The 26,221-nt window shown below is 36.2% G+C and overlaps 1 protein-coding gene across 1 annotated transcript in view; it reads right to left on the bottom strand.

The window, feature by feature from the left end:
• The window catches only part of LOC111144610 (potassium calcium-activated channel subfamily U member 1), a 150,025-nt gene that overhangs the window by 94,766 nt on the left and 29,038 nt on the right, over window positions 1-26,221 (bottom strand). The window contains exons 7-14 of the mRNA XM_022498994.1: window positions 25,704-25,779; window positions 20,486-20,656; window positions 19,479-19,570; window positions 17,716-17,826; window positions 9,831-9,936; window positions 8,682-8,764; window positions 7,264-7,333; window positions 3,749-3,901 (exon numbers count right to left, since the gene is read on the bottom strand). Coding sequence (XP_022354702.1) covers window positions 3,749-3,901; window positions 7,264-7,333; window positions 8,682-8,764; window positions 9,831-9,936; window positions 17,716-17,826; window positions 19,479-19,570; window positions 20,486-20,656; window positions 25,704-25,779 — 862 coding nt within the window. The remainder of the gene's footprint in view (window positions 1-3,748; window positions 3,902-7,263; window positions 7,334-8,681; window positions 8,765-9,830; window positions 9,937-17,715; window positions 17,827-19,478; window positions 19,571-20,485; window positions 20,657-25,703; window positions 25,780-26,221) is intronic.

Genomic DNA, 26,221 nt, shown 5'->3' with positions numbered 1-26,221 from the left:
TTTTTAACATATTAAGTTTTCCATTGACTAGCCATATGCCACAAAGAAAAAACATTCAAGGCTTCTGCCCAGTATCAGAACTTTTCATAGCTTCAAATGAACTTAAGGAGCCATCCTGATCAATGGACATGAGATAAAAATCAGGGACAGCAGCAGGTTTCCAGAGAAAAGGAAGAAGGGGAGAGAGAAGGATATCTCTCACAAAGGCTGAATACAGGCTGTGCAGGGTTTGGGCTGTTGGGTAACTCATCTCTGATATTTGTATAAGAACTCAGAATTTTGTTATGCTCTCCATACATTCTCATCATCTTCCCCATCTGTTGCCATGAGAACTCCCACCACACTGCTCCTTCATGAAAGGACAGGCTCCTCTTAAAGCCCAGAAACCTAGGTGAATGTCTGGAATTCCTATAAGTTCTGAAACACTGTGGCTGTGGAGAGTTAAGGTTAGTTCAGAAATATTCAGATGACCAGCCTGTGCTTTAGAAAACACAACACACACACACACACAGAGAGAGAGAGAGAGAGAGAGAGAAAATATTCTGACTTAAAAAAAGGACTATTCATATCAAGCAATTCAAGCACTCGCTCTGCAATCCCCATTCCAAGATTCAGCCAAATCTCCTGCCTTCTCCCACTCTCTTAAATTTTTCATCGAAGAGTATTCACTTCACTGGGAGTCCCTATTTAAGTCTCCATAACTAAAAAAAAAGGTGGGGGGCTTAATGTTTGTAATGTAAATGTTTCAGTTTTTGACAGAGGGTAAAAGAATGATAGAGATGGAGAAGACTTTCTGTGATCATTTTTTTTTTTTTTTAAAGATCAGAACAGGAAACAGGAGGATAAGATAGAGTTTCGATTTACATAGTAGAATCAGGGAGCTCAAGTATGTCAACTGGAGTAGATTTAGTCCAAGTTTAAGCCTAATGCAATGCTGTCTCTGCCTTGAAGAAACTGGAAGTGCTCTTTGAACTATAATTTCTCACCATATAATTAATATAGTTGAAACACATATCATTGATCCAAGGTCTTGGAATCTGAGTACTTGAAAGTTTTACAGATACTAATGTCATACTCAGAAAAATCAGGTTATGAGATGAATAACTCTCATTTTATTGATCCAGAAGCTGACAGAGAAAGTGTCTAATCCAAGAAAAATCGATCATAAGACACTAGAGCCCTAGTTGTTAAATCTAAGTTAATAGTTTATTATAGAATCTAAAACACCAGAGCTATGAGTATAACATTAAAAAAATCTTACCTTGACCCTGCCTGGTTTAGGATATCTGAAAATAGGTTTTAGACTTCACTCCCCCTGCCCAAAAATATCATAACCACAAATTTCTCTCAATTCCTATGAATATCAATAGATGATCATCTTCAGTGATATGGTTACAACTTTAGATCACACAGAAAGAACAACAATATAATATAGGGTTGGTTTTAAATATCTTCCTCCTCTACTTCCATGAAAGACATGAAGTCTTCATAAAGAGCTCTCATTCCATTTCCATTCTCCAGCCATGGAGATGTTATCGTGTTACTATGTAGACTGTGTATACTATGATACTACTGTCATTCACTCTTGCTAATGTTTTCCAGTCTCTAAAGTGTCCATAGACCAGCAGCCTACACACTCCTGGGAGCTTTTTTCAGAAATGAAGCCCCACTCAGACTTTTGGAATTAGAATCTGCATTTTAACCAGACCTCCAGGGGATTTGCCCACACAATTCATGTTTTGGAAGCACCCTCTCAAACATCCCTGTCCTTGAGACTTGGTGAAGAGGGATGATTTCAAACTCCCAGAGGGGCAGCAGTTTACAAATTCCAATATCTGGGTTGGAGACTCCATAAGAGCCCAAGCGAGTCACTGTACATGAATACATGTATCTTGCAGAGCAGTTATCTTGCACTTTCTGAGTACACAGCACAGGCAGAGACAATTTACTCACAAGCACTTTTCAAGGACATACACAGTAAGCAGGAAGAGGAGGGTAAGGCAGGTTCATTATAGTGTCATCAAGGCTCATTCCTACTGTCTGATGTCGTCTCTATTTATCTGTATATGATATTTCCTCCAATGCACAGAAGGAATTATAGAAGAATTCCATGTTTTCCAGCTAGCATTTTGCTGGCCAGAGTATCTTTCATGGTTTTTTTATTTTGTTTTGTTTGTTCGTTTGGGATTTTTTGTTTGTTTGTTTCATTTTGTTTTAGATAGTACTGGGGACAAAACCAAAAAAGATGTAAAATTTTTAAAAATTTATTAATGAAGGAAATAAAGTGTAAAGAAAGGCCAAGAGGTAAATTGAATATAAGAGAAAGCATATGTAGACTCCTAATAAATGGAGAGGAAAGGTCACTCTCTGGAGAGCCTCTGGACAATGGGAAATTGGGTCCAGCTGAGGTTAGAATCTTTCTTGGATCATTTCATGCAGGTGGCATTCCAAAGGCTGTACTTTGTGCTTATAGCAGTTGTCCCAATAACCCCTTGACCACTTATTTAGTCTCAAAGGCATCAAAGGACATGATATATGGGGGATTGTGAGTAGATACCCAACAACCACAGGTATCAAGCATAGTGGTAAGATATTAGATCAGACAATTCTACCTCTTCTACTCATTTACTTAACTATACAATCAAGTTAGTTAGCTTCACTGACCCATTACTGGGATTCTACCTTGAAATATTATCAATGGGAAGCATAAGGTATTTAAAATGAGTGACATACTAGGTACTCAATATGTGGTGATTATTGTTGTTATTGCATAGAATGTTCCCAAAATAACCTGAAAATTAGATTTTAATTGTTATTTTTTCCGTGAATATGTTTATTATCATGAATTTAATTTATATTTATATATAATTTTACCACTAATAAAAAAACCTCTATTTTTATTTTTTTTACAATCCTCTATGGATTTTTAAATTTTTTCTTAATATTTTCTAATTCAAATTTTAAAAATTAATATGAACAATTCAGTTGCATCAGTACATTTAGAATGTTGTATAGTCACTTCCCCTATCTAGTTTGAAAATAATTCTGTCAAACCAAAGTAAAATCCCTATCCATTAACAAATTGTTCTCAATTCTTACCACCCTCCCCAATGTCTGCTCTTGGCAACATGGATCCAACCATCAGCATTCTGTCTTCTATTTATTTTGGTTATTTGATATAAACAGAATTAATGAAATATGTGAGATTTTATATCAGGCTTTACAGCATATATCCATGTTATAGTATATATCCATGTTACAGCATATATCCATGTTGCAGCATATTCCAGTAGTTCATTTCTCTTTATGGCTGAATAATATCCCCTTATTCCTATGTTACAGTTTGTTTGTCCATTCAACAACTGATAGAGATCTGAGCTATTTCTGCCTTTTGAATATTGTGAATCATCCTCCTATATAACCTTTATTTTTATTTATATTTCTGCCTTTAATAACTCCAAGTACTTCTACCTTTATGTTCATAACATCTGGACTGCAGGTAGAAAGCAAACCTATGATTTCTATTTTGCAAATAAATATTCTTAGACAAGAATAAGATCAATAATCTCTTCAACGTCAGCACCATACCTGGGACTTCAGTCTAGACCTCTCAATCCTTCATAGTTCAAGTGGAAGTCAAATCTCATTTTTTGTGGCCTTCTTGCTTTCCTCAATTTTCTATTTCTGATCCTAACTTGTGAGGATATGGGGGAAAAAGCCAAGATTCAACAACAATTTACAAGGTTACCTTTTTGTTTTGTTCAACAAATAGAGACGTTAGAAAGGTGCACATGCCTGGCACCAGACAGCCTTGGGCGATGAAGCCAAGCTTCAGCTCAGCAAAGCAGATGATGTTGTCTCCGGTACTCCAGCTCCAGCTGGGGATCTTTGGCAGAAAAACCTGTTTCATGGTAGAAAGTAGGTCAGACGTTAAGAAGAAATACAATTCAAGAAAGTTTTTTTCTGAATGGACATCTTTCTTGCATTTGTTTCAAAGCATTTACTTGAAAGCATTTATTGTGTCCACGTCAAGTGGAAGTGATAAGAACAAATTCAGCTTTTAAAAACTGTGAGTCACTTTTTTTTTTTTTTAAAGATTTATGTATTTGAGAGAGAGAAAGAATGAGCAGGAGGAGGAGCAGAGGGAGAGGAAGAAGCAGACTTCCCGCTGAGCAGGGAGCCAGACATGGGGCTCCATCCCAGGACCCTGAGATCATGACCTGAGCCGAAGGCAGCGGCTTAACCCACTGAGCCACCCAGGCGCCCTGTGAGTCACTTTTTAAAGCAAAAATAGTGAGAGTGCAAAATTGGGTCAAATGATGTAGACCTCTGATACTGTCCTTAGCGTACAATCTGTGTTTGTTTGATTTTGTCCTTGTTTTTACTGAAATATAATTGACATGTTACACTGTATTAGCTTCAGGTGTACAAGCAAATGAGCCAATGTTAGTATGTGTTATGAAACGACCGCCACAATAAGTCTAGTTACCATCCACCACCCCAATGTTTACAATTACTTATTACTTGTGAAGGGAACTTTTAAGATCTATTCTCTTCGCAACTTTTAAATGTACTATAAAATATTATCAACTATAGTCACCATGTTGTACATTATATTCCCATGACTTATTTATTTTATAAACAGAAGTTTGTTCTTTTTGGTCCCTTTCACCCACTTCACCCCCCTACCACCTCCCACCTCTGGCAAATACCAATCTGTTCTACCTGTACTTTTTTTGTTTTTTTTTTAATTTTTAAGGTACCATGTATGAGGGAAATCATGATATTTGTCTTTCTCTGACTTATTACACTTAGTATAATTCCTTCAAGGCTCATCCATACTGTAGCAAATGCAGAATTTCCTTCTTTTTTATGGCTGAACAAAATTCCAATATACTTATATATTTCATTTACAAATATATATATATGTATATGTGTATACATATACATATCCCTTTTTCTTTAAATGTAAATGGAGAATTTAATCCATCTATATTTAAGGTAATTATTGATAGGTATGTACCTATGGTCATTTGTTAATTTTTTTCTGGCTATTTTGTAAATCCTCTGTTCCTTTCTTCTTCTCTTGCTCTTTTCATAAGTTCGTGATTTTCTGCAGATCTTAGCATCCTTTCTCTTCATTTGTTGTGTATCTACTACTATAGGTTTTTCCTTTGTGGTTACTGTGAGGCTTACATAACTCATTTTATAACAATATATAGTTAAGTTTGATCACATTCTGAAAGTACATTTTTACCCCCCTCCCACATTTTATTTTTGATATCACAAGTTACAGCTTTTTGGCCTTGCATAGCCCTTACTAAGAATCACAGTTATAACTACTTTCACTCCTTTCGTCTTTTAACCTTCATACTTCATGAATGATTAATCCACCTTTACAACATGAGATTATTCTGAATTTTACCACGCATTTGCCTTTGTCATTGCGATGTATACTTCTGTATCTTCCTGTACATCCTGTACGATGCCCTTTCCTTTCAATTTTAAGAACTTTCTCTAATGTTTCTTGTAAAGTAGTCCTAGTTATGATGAACTCCTCTAGATTTCGCTTGTATGGAAAACTCTCTTCTTTAATTCTACATGACAACACTGCCAGATAGAATATTCAGGGTTGACGGTCTTTTTTATTTCTTTCAGTACTTTGAATAGATTGGGTCACTTCCTTCTGGTCTGTGAAGTTTTTGCTTAAAAATCCCCTGGTAGTCTTACAGTGGTTCCCTTTTTTTTTTTTTTTTTTTAAGATTTTATTTATTTATTTGACAGAGAGAGAGAGAGCATAAGCAGGGGGTGTGGCAGCCAGAGGGAGAGGCAGAAGCAGGCTCCCCGCAGAGCAGATAGTCCAAGACTCTCATTCCAGGACCCCAGGATTATGACCCGAGCCGAAGGTAGATGTTTAACCAACTGAGCCACCCAGGCACTGCACTGTGGTTCCCTTGTACATTACAAGTTGTTTTTCTCTTGCTGACTTTAAGATTCTCTCTTTGTCTTTAACTTTTGATACTTTAGATATGAGTCTTGGTTTGGGTCTCTTTATTTCATCTTATTTGGAATTCTCTCTGCTTCCTGAATGTAGAGGTCTGTTTTCTTCCCCAGATTAGGGTAGTATTCAGTCATTATTTCTTCACATACATTTTCTGCCCCTCTTTTGTTTTCTTCTTCTGGGACTCCTATAATGCAATTGATATTGTCCCTTAAGCTGTCTCTATTCATTTTACTCTTTTTTTCTTTTTGCTACTCCAATTAGGTGTGTTCCACTACCTTGTCTTCAAGTTTGCTGATTCTTCTGCTGCATCTAGTCCGCTATTGAACCCCTCTACTGCATTTTTTGGTTCAGTTATTAAATTCCTCAGCTCTATGACTTCCATTTTGTACTTTCTTATATATTCCATCTCTTTCTTTATCCGTTCTTCACCCTAGCTCAGTGAGCATCTTTATGACAGTTTTGAACTCTCTTTTAGGTAAGTCATTCATCTCTGTTTCATTGAGGTCTTTTTCTGAGGTCTTATCTTATTCATTAATTTGGAAATATTCCTCTCTTTCTTCATTTCCCCTAAAACTCTGCATTAGATAAAACAGCCATCTCACCAGTTTTGAAGAAATGGCCTTGTGTAGTTGAACCTTATTGTTCAATTCTAACAAAGCTTCTGGTTGTCTCTCAAACTTTTGTGATTGTCTAATCCTCCTAATTCTTTTTTAGGGGATGCCAGTAATTGAGGGTATGCCCAGAGCTGTCAATGTCCCAAAGGAAGTGATCTCAGCACCTACATTCATGTGGATTGGAAGTTCGACTCTCAGGTAGCAGCTGTTAAAGTATGAAACTATGCTTCTTTACAAATTTATATTTCTAAGTGATTAACAATCTTTTTTTTAAAGATTTATTTATTCATTTGAGAGAGAGAGAACATTAACGGGATCGTGAAGGGGTGAGGGAGAGAATCCTCAAGCAGACTGCCTTCTGAGCATGAACCCTGATGTGGGGCTCAATCCCAGGACCCTGAGATCATGACCTGAGCTGAAACCAAGAGTTGGATGCTTGACCCACTGAGCCTCCCAGGTGCCCTTAAGTAATTTACAATCTTAATGGGACTCCAAATTTCACCTATAATCAGCAGAAAACTTTTTGAATGTAGACCTATAGGTCTATTAATTATAGAAATTAATAAGTTCTATTACTTAGATGAAATAAGTCATTTAATTCCATAGACTAAAAGAGGAGGATAATAGACCAGAATGTTATCATACCTTGTTATGGGATTGAAGTATCTGTATGATGATTCTGGTATTAGGGCAATAGTTCTTGATAGAGAGAACCCTACAAAAAGAACAAATACACTCATCAGTGATGTGCCATATCCAATGGCTTTGCAATATAATTAAATTCAGAATTAAATTGATGTGTGGGTAAGCATAATAAAACATAAGATATACTGTTATGTAGTTTTCTAAAAATGTTCTGTTTAAAAGCATACACGGTAAACAGTGCTATTGTTTTAGTATTTAGTAAATGAAATCTATGAAAAGGTCAGGTCTTGGTACTAGGAGACTGTGGTCTTCTATTCTTTTTTTTTTTTTTTTAAAGATTTCATTTATTTATTTGACAGAGAGAGATCACAAGTCGGCAGAGAGGTAGGCAGAGAGAGAGGAGGATGTAGGCTCCCCACTGAGCAGAGAGCCCAATGCAGGCCTCGATCCCAGGACCCTGAGACCATGACCTGAGCTGAAGGCAGAAGCTTAACCCACTGAGCCACTAGGTGCCCTGTGGTCTTCTAGTCTTGAGGAGGAAATAGTTTCATGTATTTTAGCCTTCAAACTCAAACACATTAATTACAGGAAAAACAGAGATTGCATTTTTGTCTATAACATGAAGTAGCTCATAGACTATCTTAATCAACTTTCTCATTATACATAGTAAGAAACTAAGATCTATCTCATATGTACTGTATTACGCACAGCATATGTTCTCAACTGTTTCTTGCTATTTGTAGAATCACCTTCAGCTATGTATGTTTATTATGCTCTGGGGACTAGGAGTTCTTCTGGGTTAGGCATAATGCCATTACCTTCACAATGAAGCTATTACTACAAGTCAAGTTCCTGCTCATAGATAGTTCATAGTTGAAGGTGGTCAACACCAATTCTAGTCATCTTGAAGATAAACTTGCCAATAATCACAAGCACATTATACCAAATGAGACATAATATTTCAGCAGAACTACTGGCATAAAACCCCAGTAAGTAAAGTCTACTAACAGGGCTCACCAATCACAAATGGCATCTTTATTTTTGGTGGGTTAAAGATGTTATTTATAAAGATGTTATTATATTTATAATTATTATTTATAATGTTATTTATAAATATCTGAAGAGTTATCAGTTATTTATATGCTTGCTTTTTTAATTTAAAGAGTTAGTGTCTGTATGAAACTTTAGGAAATATGCGAAGAAGCATAGAGATACTCAGAATACTCTATTTTTTACTTCCTTATTCCTACAACTTCACAGTCAAAAAAAAAAAATGGCAGAAGAAACCTGGAATACGATGAACCTAATGCTGTGACAGATAATATCATCTCTTCAGTCCACTGCACTAGGCTTTATTTTAAAAAAGGTAGAAATAAGATCAGCACTGAAGCATATAAAACAAAGTGCCAGCTTCTTACCTCATAATGTTTGAAGTGTCTTCAGCTTGCAAATCACTGCACAGAGGGTTGGCTATAATCAGGCATGCTTCTGCAGATTCCACCTATTCGTCAAGATTAAACCACGTCCATCTTGTAAATTACATGGGAAATGCTCTACTGCTCCCCCTGTGGGTTTTCCTAAGGTTTTATCATAAAGTTTCCCATAAGAAAGAGAACACTCTTGAGAAGGAGTTGTGATAAGGACATCTTTACATCAGAATCAGAGTCCTATAGAAGCTGGAAGTATTGGAAGTGCTGCGGCAGACAGATCTGTGTTTAGGGTCTCTAACAAAGATGCAAGAGAAAGTGCATACTTATAGTTCTCCCATTGTCCAAAACCATGTTTTTAAGCAACTTCCTGTATATTTATGTGACTTTCAGGAGAGCAAAGAATGAGGGAACTGGAAGAATGCTTGGCCCAAAGTAAGCATTCCATACTTGTGGATTCTGAATCTTAAGGGTTTAGAAAATTATTGAAGTGACTCTTGTAATATTGACTTGTGAGAAAGAGAAAGCTTATTCTGAGACTGTCATTTTCTATTTCAGTTCTTTATGTTAACTCTATCGATCTCTGATTCTAAAAACTGTAGCCCTTGGTATGATTCTGTGAAACCTAAAACGTGGGGGAAGCTGGCTTTGATCTTAATTGAAAGCTGTTTAGATGTCTGGACTTAGCTCATTATTTTTCTTCCCAGCCTTAATGGGATTTCTGCTATTTTCCTTCATGTTTCTCCTAGGAGAAGGCGTATCAGTGTGTTTAGAAAAAGCTGGGAAATCTGTCATCTGGTAACAATCTTACTTGATGGTAAAATTAAAAACACTTTTGCTATCCATAACTTTTTCAAATTTCTTAGATCGATAAAATAAAATTGCATTAGATAAATAGAGAATTTAGCAAAATAAATAAATGTAAGGATAGGTAAACAATGAGTTCTGCTTGGTATCCATCAAGGAGGATTTAGAGATCAATTATTACATTTCCTTTATGATCAGTTTTTAAAATTGAGGAAGTTTTATTTTCCTCCAACTAAAGCATCTAGAGTAATATTTTTGAAAGAGCAATACATCTTATCATCTTAATTGTTGCAGCTTTGGGAAACTAGAAGAAGAAAAAGAACTAGTTCTTACCGCAACCCGCCTCAGATCATCCCACTTTAGTGCAGATCCAGAAACAAAAGTTGTATAGGCCATGTTGCACTTAAATATAGTTTCTAATTCCAAGGAAGGAGGGACCCTGGGCAAAGAATGTAGTACCAAAGATGTAAAAAGATGCCTGAATTTAGTGTAGAGATTGTTATATTTATTTAGTGCCTTTAATAGAACTCTTAATCTCCTATAGGATCCTTCCTTCCTTATCCATACTAGCCTTATTCTAGGCATGGGCCTGAAGCTCAGACTCATCAATCACCAAGATATGATAAAATGCAAATCAGGTTGATGTCCAAAAATTTAAAAAAAGGAATTACTAATAAGGATGATAAAATAAAAACATTTCAATTATTTGAAAAGACATGGTATTTTAAAACAATGAATTTAATGAAATAGCTTCTAAATATATAAAGAAAAAGTTGACAAAACTAGAGAGATAAATTGATGAATTATCACAGTAATGAGAGATTTCAACACATTGCTCTCAATTGATTGACTGAACAGAAAAAAAATTGTCAAATTTAATGTTTCTAAGTCCTTTTTTTCCCTTTTACTTAGGTAAAATTAAAATTGAGAGATATATAAAATATATCATGTGATAATTTGATATGTGTATATATTATGAAAGGCTTCTTCCCATTAACTTAATTTATACATTGATCACTTCACAAGATTATCTTTTTTTTTCAGGAGAGCCTCAGAAGTTATTCATCTTAAAACTAGAAGTTTGTACCCTTTTACCAACCCTTGTCTATGTCCTCCCCCCACATCCTAGCTTTAGGCAACCACCTTTCTACTTTCTGCTTTTATGAGTTTGACTTTTTTTTTTTGATCCCAGATATAAGTGATAGCACACAGTATTTATGTTTCTTTGTCTGGCTTATTTCACTTGTCATAACGCTCTCCAGGTTCATCCATGTTGTCATAAATAACAGGAATTCCTTTTTTAAGGCTAAATAATATTCCACTGTATATGTATGTATATACACATGTATGTATATACACACATGTATTCATATTTATATGTGTATGTATGTATGTACATACATGTATGTGCTGTGTATGTCTATTTTTTAATATATTCATCCATCAATTGACACTTAAGTTAGGTTGTTTCTATACCTTAGTATTGTGAATACTCTTTTAATTTTTTTTTTGAGAGCACACAAATATTTATCAAACTGATAAATTACTTGACCAATAGGGAAAGCCTCAACATACCACAAAAAATAGTTGTCATACATATTATGATCTCTGATCACAATACACTTTAAGTTAGAAGTTAATAACAAAAAAAAAATTTCCATTTCTTAAAAAAATAGACTGCTAAAAGTGACATGGTCTAAGAAGCAAGTATAATGGAAGTTATAAAATTCTTACAAATAAATCATGTTGCGAACACTAAACAGCTGAGCCTTTGGATACAACAAATGCAATGCTTTAGAAGTTGTTTATAGCCTTGGACATTAATTTTGTAATAAACCCACAGAAATAAGAAATAAGAGACAATAAAAATAGGAGTGCAAAGAATGAAATAGAAAATAAATTATGAAACAAAGAAGATCAATAAAACCAAAAGCTGGGTCTTTGAAAAAAACAAACAAACAATAAGAAACTAATACAATAGGCAAAAATGTAGTAAAATCAATGGGGAAAGAAAAAAGACAAAAATACAGGAAATTGAATTCATTACATCGAATGAAGAAGATAAAATACCTATAGGGGAAATAGAGATAAAAATAAGAATGAAAGAATATAACAGATAACCAAGTGTAACAGCTTTTGAGTTTCAACAAAACATATTACTAAATATGCTGTGAGTCTTATCAGAACTCACTCTAGAGGAAACATAAAGCCCATATAGTCCTATGACTATTAAAGAAATTGAAGCCATAATTTAAAATCTCTCAAAACAAAACTCACACAGACACCAAACAAAAATTTAAATCCACCAGTTCTAAATGGTCTTACGGTATCTTCTACCACACTTTCAAGCAACAAATTATCACATTTTTTTATACAATGTCTTTCAAAGACATTAAAAAGAGGGAATAGTCTTTAGCTAATACTACAAAGCCAAACTAACCATAACTCCAAAACTACTAATGTAATTTACCACATTAACAAATTAAAAACAAAAATACAGAGTCATCTCAGACACAGGAATTTTTTTTTAATCTTTAAAGATTTTATTTATTTATTTGACAGAGAGATCACAAGTAGGCAGAGAGGCAGGCAGAGAGAGAGGGGGAAGCAGGCTCTCTGCTGAGCAGAGAACCAGATGCCATGCGGGGCTGGATCCGAGGACCCTGAGATCATGACCAGAGGTGAAAGCAGAGGCTTAATCCACTGAGCCACCCAGGTGACCAGATGCAGGAATATTTTTAAAATAAAAAGGATGTCCTTAATGACAAAATGTTAGAAGAGTTTTCTTTGAAATGAGAAAGAAAAGATATAATTGCCACTTTTTTTGCTGTTATATTTAATGTCTTATCAAGTACAGTAAGAAAAGAAAATAAATAGTACACAGGATTAGAAAGGAGGAAATAACTGTCTTTATTTGAAACTATTATTTACATAGAAATCCCTAACACACTATAAAAAAAAATTTAAGTAATGGAGAAATTTAGCAATATGGATAGACAGAAGGTTAATATATAAAAGTCAATACTGTGTTTTATACCAAAAGCAAACAACTAGAAAAATTAACTAACAAGACAGTATTTCTAATAATATTAGAAAATATCAACTATTTAGAAATATAAATACACATAAAATAAATATCACAATATTACTCTTTTATGCTATATATTCTCTCAGCCTAGTTATCTGGCTCTTCTGGAAGTTTTGAGAGCTAATATCTATTTATACATTTCTTTCTGTTTAATTTAACCGTAAGTAGTTTTTGTTATATGCCACTAAGTATCCTGATACACAGGAATATAAATTAGTATTTTAGTTTTATGACAATTTCTATCATAACATCTTGGAATTTTTTTTTTTTTAAATAACAGGAAACCAAAGAAAGAAAAGCAACAGTTTCTCTATCAGTTACCTATATTCACTTAAAATTTTTCAAGATCTTCATGGCTAGAAATAACAAATTATTATTTCTTGAAATTCTTTGGTTTGATTTGGCTCAGCTGGATGATTTTTCTGCTCCATGTAGTTTTGCTGGAGTCGCTCCTATGCCTGCATTTAGCTGAGAGTGTTAGTGGGTTAGAACATCCAAGATAACATCACCTATATATCTATAGCCTCAACTGGGCTAGCTGGAGGAGCTGGCACCTGGATGGACCTCCTCTCCACCAGAGTAGGTGAACTTCTATAGTGCTTCAGGGTTCCCAGAGACTGGAAGCAGAAGCTGTCAGGCCTCTTAAGAGCTGAGCCCATAACTAGCCCAATCACTCATGTATATTTTATTGGTTAAAATGAATCAAAAGGTTGTCTAATTTCAACAGAAGGGAGAACAGACTACTTTTGTTGGAGGACTAGACTATGTGTCAACAATTGTGAGGAATCTGGGTAGCCATCTTCTAAAAACAATCTACCACAAGGATCCAAATCGCTCCCCTATACAAAATATTCTCACTTTCTCTACCCAAAGTTTTGTCTCTTTAAAGCCTCAGTTTAAAGTCCTGGATCTTGTCATCTACATCAAGTCTAGATGTGGATAGGGCTCCTCTTGTACAGCTCTTCCTCATCTGATGACCCATGACCTAGATAGACAAGTCATCTCCAGCTCAACACCCAGAATACCATGACGAGGCAGGAAAACTGCAGCAGACATTCCCAACCAAAAGACACTGGGGTGGTAATGGATGGCACACAGAAATCACTGGTCCACTGAAACTGTAAAATCTATCTGAACACATATTATCATGGCCCCGACTCAGAGGGTAGAGTATGTTTTTGATTAGGGCCCAGTTCTTCTCTAATGAGCCAATCCACTGTTTTTCTCAGTTCTTATCTCTGCCCTCTGACCCTATGAGTCATCTTCTGTTTTCCAAATAAATGGCCCATGTTTGTTCCTGAGTAGCTTTCTCAGCCTAATTCCTACCTATGCTGGGTTGGGAGCCAAGAGGCATTTGCTTCCATTGTGAAGTCTCTCTGTCCCTTTTACTCCAAGCTGACAGTTAAATTTTTCTTTAAAGCACTGATGACTTTCTATAAATGTTATTCAGGTTCATGCCCCCAAACTCATATCCTTAAGATTCCTTTGGAGATAGATCTCTACTTTGATAAAGTCAGAGTTCTGGGAAGAATGTCCTTCAGCTTCCTAGAAGCCCTTTGCCTGCCTAAGAGGAACATCTACAAGTCACCACCTTACATTTTTCTGAGGTCTTAACAAAGGATCTTACAGCTGAGCTGCATCCTTGATTAGATCCTATCCTTTGACTTGAGGTCGTATTTTATAGCACCCTGGATTTGACCCCATCACCCTGAGGTCATTTACCACTGGCAATTTTTGGCCAGCTAGAGAGACTATTCCGAGCCTTCTATATTTTAAGTTCTGCTTGAAGACTAAAGAGTTACTTTTTACCTCCATTTTCTTACCATATCTCATCATACATGATTATACTTAGAGCAAATGGCACCTAACATTCTTTCAGGAAATTTTCTCAGCCATCTTTACAGTCTTACTTAGTGTATTTCCTATCTATCATGTTATTTGGGGTGACATTGTTACCAAAATTGTGCTGTTCTTTCTGTACCCAATGGCAGTTTTTCTCACTGTTTTTCTAGCCTCTACTAACAGTCTCCAGGCAACCCATCTAGCCTCTGCCTACCACCCATTCCAAGGAGAAAGCCACATTTTGGCTTTTATTGTGATAGCAGCCCACTTCCAGGACCACATTTTATATCAATTATCTCTCCACAAAATAAACCATTCTAGAACTTACTGATCTAAAATAACAATAATATATTATTTCTCAAGATTTTGTGGGTTGGCTCGTCTCAGCAAGGTAATTCTTCTGTTCCATACTGTGTTGACTGTGGCCATTCACTAGGGTACATTCATCACAGAGCTTTACTGAGAGCTGGAATGTCCAAAATAATTTTACCTGCATGACTATTGTCTCACTTACGTGACTAGAGCAACAGAGGGTAGGCTGGGCCTTCTCCCCATCAAAGCAAGCTACTCTGACTCTTTACATGATGATATAGGTTTCCAAGACAATGAAATGTGAAACTACCAGTCCTATTAAAGTTCAGGCTTGAAACCAGCAAAGTGTCACCTCTGTCGCATGTGGCATTCAATTTATCATATCAAGTCATAGGGCAGGCCAGACTCAAAGGGAAGTGGAAGAGACTGTGCCTCTTATCTGGAGGAGCACTATGAATATACAGTAGGGGAAGGAAATGTTAACAGTTGTGTTAGAAAAAAATCTAACAAAATTGCAGATCATGATCATTGTTTTAAAGGAAATGCGATGGAGCGGTGAGAAAGAAGGATTAGAAGACACTAATTCAGATGGCTTGAATTTGGGGTGGGGGACTCTCTGAGTGCTGAAGCATAAAAATAAACTGATCATATAACAGTAAAAGAAGAGTTTCTGAGAAAAAAGCACAAATAAAGTGGCCTTCCTAGAAACTAAGGAGAGACAAAATATTAATTTTGAATAGAGTTGTGACAGTGGAGATGAAGAGGTAGAAACAGAATTAGTATTTATTAAGGAGACAAAATTGATGATTTTGATGAAAATGTACACAGGGTTTGAGAGAAAGGAGCGGCAAACACGATGTTTCATTTTCTGTTTTAAGGAACTGCACCAATAACATCCCATTTATTGAGAAAGAAAAATGCTGTTTTCTTTCCTTCCTTTATATATATGTATAATACATACTTCCTTCCTACACACACACACACACACACACACACACACACACGCACACACATACACACACATATGAGAGGGACATAAGATCCTGAATTTACTTTTGAAAATGTTTAATCTGAGGGGCCTTTGAAAAACTGGGATGGAAATATCCAGTAAGCAATTACTTTGTGAATACAGAGCCACAGAGAATGTCTGGCAGAGGGTATAAATTCTGATGACAATAGAGTCATCAGAAATTATAGGTAATTGGTAAAATTCTAGATGAATTTTATATCATTTTAAAAATTTCATTCATTCTTTTTTTTTTTTTAAAGATTTTATTTATTTGACAGAGAGAGATCACAAATGGGCAGAGAGGCAAGCAGAGAGAGAGAGAGAGAGGAGGAAGCAGGCTCCCTACAGAGCACAGAGCCTGATGCCGGACTCGATCCCAGGACCCTGAGATCATCACCTGAGCTGAAGGCTGAGGCTTAACCCACTGAGCCACCCAGTGCCCCCATTCATTCTCTTGACAAGTACCTGTAATAACCTACATTAGTCCATGAAAATGCAGCAGCAAATACATCTAATGATATTCTTTTTGTCTCAACTGGATTATAATTATTAGCCCCTTATCACAATTTTAGCACTTTTTTATTATTTTTTAATATAAGGATTCAAGCAATATGCCAATTACTGAGAAGACAGGAAGGCAATGATAGTGAAACAAAACTGTTGGCTGTCCATCAATAGCACCATGCTGGAGTTTACAATGCTTACTGGTTATCTCATATATGAGAGCCCAAAGTGATAGTGGACAGTGGACTCGGCATGCCTTAATCTAAAAAGTACAAAGTGTTAACTATAAAATGTATGAAGCCGAAGTGATCCCGTATACAATGCTGTGTAAGAGCAAAATGTCATTTTGAATATGTCTGACTTATTTAGCGAAGTGTGGATGACTGATGAGCCTTTTGGACAAAATGGAGAAGCTAGTTCAGTACACTTTATACAAAATCAATTTCAGAGAGCTTAAATATAAAATAGCTCAGTATGAAAACATAAAAATGCCAGAAGAATATTTGCTTAATTCTAGAACAGAGAGACCAAAAAATGCCAGAAAAGCCAGATCCCAAAATGAAAGAGACGATAGATTATAGTGCATGTAAATCCAATGCTCTGTATTAAAATAAAAGCACATGTGCACACACACACACACACACACACACACACACACACACACCAAGAGAAAAATATTTACAACACATGACACAAAAAGGCTGATATCAAAATACATTAAGACTGCTTAGAAATCAGTGAAGCAACAGACGATCTTCCTCAGAGAGAAGGAGATAGAAATGAAAAGACAAGTTCCTTCATCCATCAAAAAAGGAAAAGAAAATGGTCAAAACATACAAAACCTGTTCAGTCTCACTAGGAAACAAAATTGTAGGTAGGGAAAGTGAAAAGGAAACCATCGAAACATAAAAATTGTTCAATCTCACTATGAATCAAATTGCAAAATAAAACAAGAAAACCATTTTGCCTACTTAAAAATCTTTTTGTATTAAGTATGCATTTTCCAGTGTTTCACAAAATAGTTGACCTGCACTCTACTTGTGGAAATGTAAGCTTCATAGAATAAAAACATCACCAAAAACAGTCCTCTCTGCATCGGTTTGAACTGACACTTCCAATTCTGAGAACTAGCAGAATAATAATTGTAAAACGCAGCAGACTTGTGTACAAAATGATGGTCATATGTAATAATAATAAATATGGAATACTTTCCTAAATGACAGGAAATCTTTCAAACAATGTTAGGACATACACAGAAAAATGCCAGGCAAGATATATTTTAAAATATTCTCTGAGATTAACTCTGATTTTTAAGATTGCCTTTTCTTTTCTTTGTCCTTATTATTCTTTCTTAATTTTTCTTCGAATATTGCAAGGGTCATTTTTTTCCCATTAAAAAAATGCACACATATTTCAATTATGTTAATTAATTGAGACTTCATGAACCATACGGATACACTTACTCTCCCAGAAAAACAATCTCGATGTTGATTTCTCCTGCCTTATGGCGGAGAAAATTCCTCAGGAAGGCAGTCACACTGTCAACTGTAATGTTTCCACAGACCACGATGAACCTAGGGAGCAAGACTATGTGAGATGGATCATCTGAGGAACAGAAGTATCTTCCTGTCAAGATTTAGAGATGGACAATTGCTTAAACCTAGTTTTAAATCAATCTGGTATTTGAATTACCCAGATTTTAAAAACAGGAACACTGAAGATTGCATCTCCAATAAGGAGAAGAAACCTCAGATTGCTGTATTCCCAATTCATCCCACATTGGGTATGAATCCCAACATTTGAATTACACATAGCTTTTCAGGAACACAATAATAACTATCATAATTGCTATGTTTTTCATAGTTATTATAACTTATAGTGGACTGGTGCATGTGTTATTTCACTTGATTTTTCTTTCCACTTGATTCCTGATTAGCTGATTTAGTCTTTTTTCAAAGAACAACAGAGGCTCGGCATGGTTCACTGATTTTCTCACAGTCAAACAGTATGGTAGAGGTGGCAGTTCATTCTAGGTCATTGTGGTTTCTCTTCCACATCAAAAATTAGCTAGTCCCTACAAAAAAGTGAGTCCAATGGAGAGATATCTAGGACAGGTGCAAAAATCTACACATGTAACTTTTACAAGGAGAAATAGCTGTCCTTTTCCTTGGGTTTCATGCATTTAAAGAAGATATTTTTCCCTCTATTACTCGTTTAAGGAAACCAAAAGTGTACATTTGGCCTAACTTAACCTTAAATTTTCCAGACCTTTTGGGCTACTTTGGCATGTGTTCCGCATCCCTTTCCTGCAATAAACTGGATTAGACTTTGGCTTATCTAGTTCATTTCACTCTTTTCAATATTTGTTTTTCACTCATTTCATCATCATCATCATCATCATCACCATCATCATCATTACTAGTTTTTACTTTCCCCTTCAGACTCCTAGGTCAATCTTGGTTTTCGTCCAATTGTGCTGAGACCACTCCAAGAGAGTTTCTCTGCACTGTACCTGTTTCCTCTACAGCAGATGGAGACTAAATAAAAAAAGAACTCCTTCAAATTAAAGATCTCCAATCCATTCTCTCCTTCTTAGATGTGAAAACCACAATGGAAACTGAAGTAACACATCACAGAGAAATAGGTTAAAAAACAACTCCAGCTCTGTTTCCCATCTGGAATAGGTGGCTGTGACATGGACAAAACAGTTGATCTACGAAATGTTATAGAAACTGTGGAAGTTGTTCTTCCCCCTAGCAAAGCTCTGCCTGTGAACGAGCCCCCATATGGCAGAGGGGAATATGGGCCAAGACAATAGAATTGAAGTCATTATTTTAAATGTGAACTGCGGTTTTAATTTGAACCATTATGTGAGGTTAGCCATAAGTTGACCGTATGATCAAAATGAATAGGACAATTAGTAATAGATGTAAGAGAAGAGTTAGTGATAGGGGAATGTAGAAATGTTGCTATAATCAATACTTGACAGGAAATGACAACATTATCTGTCATTCTAGTTGATTTACTATGGGCTAAGCATCTATACAGCAGTGATTATCAAATACTAAATATCTTCTTCTGGTATTTATTTTAGCATAAACCTCTTGGCTAAATGAAGGACCTTGCCAAGATATTCACCTACGCCAGGCAATAGGTGTTTAGAAAGGGATATGTGACTAGTAGGATTTCTCAAACTGTAGAAATTATCCTTGAAAGCTATACTTACTTCTTCCCTTTGACTACTTCATAGGCACTGGTGTATTTCCTCTTGTTAGCAAAAAGTTCCACCATTTCAGGGACATAATTTGCAAATAGGACCTAAAATGACCAGCAAATAAAATCTTAGGTGTCTTTATTTCTAAGGGTAGTCCAAACTTCTGAGATTATAAAGGAGAAAGAAGGTACCTAAAACTTTCTCTTATTTAGGAGGGGTATGACTATGAACTGTTTTTAAAAGACAGATTAAGGCGATTTTTCTTCCTTACTTCAACCTTTGGATTTGTTTAAATAGAATAAAGTGCTTTGCAGCATTCGAAATGATGAAAGCAAAGACAAGCAATACGGCCAACTTCCTGCCTGCCTAGTCACATCTACCTGCCTTTCTGACTCTTTGAGTTGGTACTTCTTGAGGCCTTAGAAAAAAATAAAGCATGTGGGACAGAAAGGGATTCAGGAAAAATGAATGAAATGAGGGATGTAGCAATATGGACAGAGGAGTATCGGCAAGGTAGAGAATTCTGTTAATGGTTTTTAAGGGATTGAAATTAAAGTCACTAAAAGAAAAGGAGGTTTCCTTTGTCTAAGACACACTCCTGAACCAAGTTCAGATATTTACATATCTGAAATAGAATGCTAATTCAGAGAGAGCTTACTCATTTGGTCTGGAAAGAACAGAATTTTCTTCAAATCAAATCTCAAATGCCCTTCTTCCTCTTTGGAAGAAAGACTTTAGTTTGATGGCCAAAGATTAAGGAATACAAGGTTGCTCAATTCACTGTAGAGGGTAATAGGGAAAGTCTGCTCTCCATCTGCCATCCTCATCTTTATCCATCAAGCAATTATGTCATGCACTCCAGGGGGTGCAGTTTGGAAAATATGTGCTCTAAATATCTTTCCATTTCATCTGACACCTGCTCTGAATAATGCAACATTCATTCTCAAACCTTTATTGTTTTATTTCTCACCATTAACTACATGTTTTTGGTTAGTAAAGATAATAAAAATATTCTTCACCAAACTCCCCAGAGTGAAAAACATGATGAAGGTCCGTCCTAGGGATGTCTTGGCTACCACATCTCCAAAGCCAACAGTTGACGTTGTTGCCATGACCAGGTAAATAGACTCAAAATATGATATATTCTGTGAATTTCTACCTTTGAGCCAGGGATCACCAGAATTTTCCACCTGTGCAAAGAGAGGAGATTCAGAAAAGGTCTCTGAATGGAATCCAAGGGAAAGTTTATAAAGAATAGGCAAAACAGTTAATTCAATCCAAATGAAGTATTAGGTGATTCCCAGGTTGCACTGAAGGGTTTGCAAAGTGTGGGTCGTGATTGTGAAGTCTTGTTTTACTTCATTGTGATAACTGCTGAACCCTGAGGTGACATGTAGCTTGAGCCCACATTTGGAGTGCTCCAGCAGAGGACTGGCAGCAGACATCTTTCTCTTCCCTTGGTCAAATCATCAAATCTGAGAGTCATGAGACTCCAAAGTTCTCAGATTGACAATTATTATTTATTCGCATTTTCCACCCGCTCAGGTTTATCATTAAAAAAGAAGCACTTATAAAAAGGAGGAAGCCCTTACATGAGCACTTCATTTCAATGAGCTTAAGCACATGAAGGCTAGTGTCTAAGGAAAAGCAAATAAACAAGTTTTCCAGGTCATTCCCCACCTCCAAAAAAAAAAAAAAAAAAAAACTTTTCAGTGATTAAACAAAAAAACTCTGAAGAATATTTCCTCTGATTTCTCCCTAAGTCTTCACATTTTAAGAAAACTAAATTTATTAGATTATCTTTCTTATATTAAATAAAATGAGTAACTTAGGCAATGGCACTATACTTCATGTTTATAGTATATACATAAAGTTATAAATATGATATATACCATACATAACAAACAATAATTACATAACGTATACAACTTTCCTTTTTCCATTTTTAGACTTCTTTTCCCAAATAGCTTACCTATTTCCCATGTCTTCCATTTCTATTTTGCACAAAAATGATAAAATGTTAGAGATGCTTGGTGAAAGTAGGTTTTTTGTTTCAGTGTTAAGAACTGAAACAGAAATCAGAAATAACACTTTTTATTCAGGTATTTGATCACTTTTTAAAAGTGACCTTTTCTGTGCACCTGGGTGGCTAGTTGGTGAAGCATCTGCCTTAGGCTCGGGTCATGATTCCACATTTGCCGTGTCCTTTTCCTCAGGAACACTAATTTTATAGTCTGTTCAATTTCACAGTCTGTCCTAAGATTGATCCCACATCAGGCTCCCTGCTTCGCAGAGAGCCTGCTTCTCCCTCTTCCTCTGACCCCTTGAGCTCTCTCTAGTGCTCTCTCTAATAAAATCTTTAAAAAAAAAAAAAAGGTGACTTTTTCTTAAGTTTTTTTTTTTTTTTTAAGATTTTATTTATTTATTTGAGAGAGAGATCAAGCAGGGATGGGGAAGGGGCAGAGGGAGAGGGAGTGGGAAGGCCAATTCGGGGCTTGATCCCAGGACCCTGAGATCATGACCTGAGCTGAAATGAGACGCTTACCTGACTTAGCCATGCAGGTGCCCCTAAAAGTGACCTTTTCTTAAATTTGATGAGTAGGTTAAGCATATGGACTCCTATAATATCCTATTCCAAAATAAGGAAGGGATCGTACATCTATATTTAACTCTCATCGCTGGCAGTGGATTTTGTTGCAAAGTCTACTAATCTGCTTCCACTAACTTCCTGAGTCTTCACTATTTTCTAAGACTAGTATATTATAAGAAAACCAGTTTAAACCACACAGATTAAGTCATATATATGTATTTAAATCATATATATATACCCACCCCCAGGATTAAGAGTTGCTTGAGATAATTTCAAGCTAAAACTCCATAGTGTCTTTTATAGCATCATCTCAGGACAGGGGTTCAATCCTCTCCTGACACATTTTATATAAACGAAAACTAAATTTATTTCAACCTGGAAATCTCCTTCACAAGTTAAATCACTCTTTAAGGTTTAGCTCTCTTTGGGAGTATTTAGTGATTCGTCCTCCTCCCCTCTTTCCTTCCCAGCACCTCTCACAGATTTGGCAGTCTCCCGCTGGCCTACTTGTCCACTATGCTCTTCCTTCTAACCTTGGGAGCGTAGACCCATCAGTCTCAGATGGGAAATAAGCTAAGTTAAGGTAAGGGATTATGGACCAATGTCAAGATACAGAATTATTTTCTATTTTTAACTCCATCTTTCAAAACAAATGCTATCTTTTAAAACTTCATGTTGTTCAACTTTGGAAAAGAGATTCTATAGAGGAGGACACAAGGATGCTCTCCCATCCCCTCTTACCTCCTCACCATGGGCACAAGTTATGTTATCTTTATATTGTACAAGTGTGTATAGTCTGCAGCCATAATTCCCCCAGTTATATCTTAGCCTACTTCTAATTCATTCACTAATCACCAACACTACTTTATACCATGTTTTCTTCTTTCTTGAGTTTCTGGTTTTGATTCATCTCCTATGTGGCTGGATTTTCCCATCAAAATCTATTTTTATTTTATTTTATTTTATTTTAAATTTTTTCAGTGTTCCAAAATTCATTGTTTATGCACCACACCCAGTGCTCCATGCAATCTGTGCCCTCCATAATACCCACCACCAGACTCACCCATCCCCCCACCCCTCTCCCCTCCTCAGTTTGTTTCTTAGAGTCCATAGTCTCTCATGGTATACCTTTAAAAGGGATTCATGGGTGCTATTTTTCTCTTGAGTGTTTAAAACGACAGGATAGGTTATATTTTCACACAACTTTGCAGACCCAACTCTAACACCTTTGGTATTGATTGATGGTGATAAGAAATCTGAGGCTGGTTTTCATATCTTCCCCTTATATAGATTTCACTTTCTTCTGCTTGGATTCTCCCCTTATCCTTAAAGGATTCTCCCCTTATCCTTAAAGGAGTATCCTTAAACTACTCCAGAATTTGGTTGGATTATGTAATTCAGGGTCATTTTTTCTGGGATACAGTATACCCTCTAGCCCACAGATTCAAGACTTTATTTTAAAGCATTTTTCTGGTGCCATTTGCCGTGTCCTTTTCCTCAGGAAAACTAATTCTATAGTCTGTTCAATCAACATTGCTTGGAGTACCTTTGTTCTTTTCCACATCAGTGTTTTCATCATAAAACTGTCTACCATGTTCCTAAGCATGTTTCTGTCACATTGATTACATTTTGGTTCCCTCTAATGTAATTTTCAGCTCTGATAATACTTTGTCCTTTTTCTCTGATATTATTCAGCCCATTTTTCCAACTCCTGCTACTGATTAATAATCCTTTATTTCAAACCTTATGTATTTTGTTTGAATTTGTATTTTTAGTTTTCAAAGCCTTTTATTTGCATTTTTTTCTCAAATATGGATGCGTTTTGTTTCTTAACTTTTCCTTTGTTTCCTTGGACAAATTATCTCGTAATTGTTATTCTTCTAAAAGTTACATTAAAAAACTGTCATTATACTGATGTCTGTCTGTTCTCCACCATACATCCTTGCTATTTTTGGCCTAATTTAAGCATGTGCATCATCCTGATTACTTTCTGGTTAATACTCACCTTTTAATGATATCAACTTTTAGCTGAAGGCCAGTAAGTACATGTGAAGATGGTGAGCTATGACAATTATAGCTTTCATTATGGTATGTCATTTCAAATATCCTCCCCCAAGAAAATCTGCCATTTTCTTTGCTCTGGGATCTAGCTCTTCTAGGTTTTCAACAGATGTTGGGGTTACTTACAGTGAATCCCCTTACATCACAAGCCATCTGGTTGCTTCTCCATCTTCCTCTGCATGCATCCTTCTCTGGAGGTCTCCTCACCTAGGAGACTAGATGCCCAACAAATGCCCAAAAAGGGCACGTATTCACATGTTTAGAAAGGACGAGCAAGAGACTTTGATTCAAGTGAGCCTGGTAGAAACTGTCCAACCCAAGAGCTCATGCTATTAACAGGGAGCAGCTAGTCTTCAACTAGGACTGTTGGTGATCATGGTAGAGTGGATTGCCAGAACTTTGTATTTCCCCAAAGAATCCAGAAATCTGAACTTTTATGTGAGCTCACCAATATAAGTGAGAAAGCAATTAAAAAAATAGAAAAAGAACAGAAAACACAAACTAATTAGGTCAAATAAAATATGTTGATAGGTCACATTCAGCCTAAGAGTCCTTCATTGGAATTTCTACTGAAGATGAAAACTTTCTGTTACCATGGTTTCTCCTGTAGCATTCTCTTGCCTACTATCCTGCGATGACCAATGGGTCTTGAAGACACTGATGATTGCTGCTCCCATGGTAGGCCCATGCATCCAGGTGCAATCCTCTAGATCCAGAATCTGCTTGGATGGCTGTGATATTCTCTCAGTGCAATTTCTCTCCTGCTTGAGGACTGAGGAAGGATATGGCTGGTTTCAGATTTCTGAAAGGTTCATATCATGGTTTGCATTGGGTGTTTGACATTTTGCTTGACAGCTCAAGATGGTAACTTCAATTTCTTTTATTGTTAATGTTTTAATTAATTTTGAAAGAAGGGCTCAAAAGGAAAAGACGCTTGCTGTATTTATTTTTTGTTTTGTTTTTCTCAAAGACCTCTGCTTTTAAGATCCTCCTTCAATTTTTGCATTTTAAATGACTGTTCCTCAACTGTCCTCAAGCAATAAAGTCCAGGAGTTTGTTCCTTATGGTTGAAATCTATTTATTACAATGTCGATTATGTGAGATAAGAATGAGCCTTTCCTACAGGCAAAGGAGGCAGCTATATATGCAGATTGATTTCAGGAGAACTAAGAAAGCCCTAAAGCTCCCCTTTGCAACTCACCAATTCCTCTCCCACAACTCTCCACCTTCATTAGTGTGAAAATCTCTTGCCTTCATTTCTTTGACTTTTTATTCTTTTGTAAAATGCTGAGACCTCTAGGAAGATATAGCAATACGATTCACCTATTGCTTATTCTTTTGAAGGGTAAGCTTGTTAGATCCTTTCCTGAGAACAAGTTTTGAAAGTTGAAAGAAGGAACATAGATACCTTGAGTACAAGCAACATGTATTTGTGAAAAATATGGAGGTGTAGAAGACCCACAAAGGGAATGTGAAGTGATAAACCTTATACAACAAGACAGGAGTTCAGAATGTTTGCCTGCATTTTTAAAAGAAAAGATATTCATGCTGACCAGCAAGATTAGAGAGTTTGATGAGATGCTTACCAAGTGAATGAATCCTGCAGCTGTGAACCAGGTACTAAGGACTATTGATAACAGTTTGGAAAACTTCACTGCATTGCTAGAGGAAGAAAGACAAAAAACTGTTAAGCTCTGACGGGTTCCAGGAAAACAATACCCTGTCCTCTAAATTCTGGTTACTCTTTTTTTTTTTTTTTTTAAACATATAATGTATTATTTGCCCCGGGGATACATTTCTGTGAATCATCAGCCTTACACATTTCACAGCACTCACCATAGCACATACCCTCCCCAATGTCCATAACCCAGCCACCCTATCCCTACCCCCTACCTCCCAGCAACTCTCTTTGTTTCCTGAGATTAAGAGACTCTTGTGCTTTGTCTCCATCCCTGGTCCCATTTTGTTTCATTGTTTTCCATCCCTTCACCCCACAAACCCCCACCCTGACTCTCAAATTCCTCATATCAGAGAGATCAAATGATATTTGTCTTTCTCTGATTGACTTATTCCCTTGGCACAATACCCTCTATTTTCATCCACA

Source organism: Enhydra lutris, unplaced genomic scaffold (genome assembly GCF_002288905.1).
Source record: "Enhydra lutris kenyoni isolate GAN:26980312 unplaced genomic scaffold, ASM228890v2 scaffoldscaffold11, whole genome shotgun sequence".
Classification (NCBI taxonomy): Eukaryota; Metazoa; Chordata; class Mammalia; order Carnivora; family Mustelidae; genus Enhydra; species Enhydra lutris.
The sequence above is the reverse complement of the archived record's forward strand: the minus strand, read 5'-3'. Positions and strand labels throughout refer to the sequence as shown.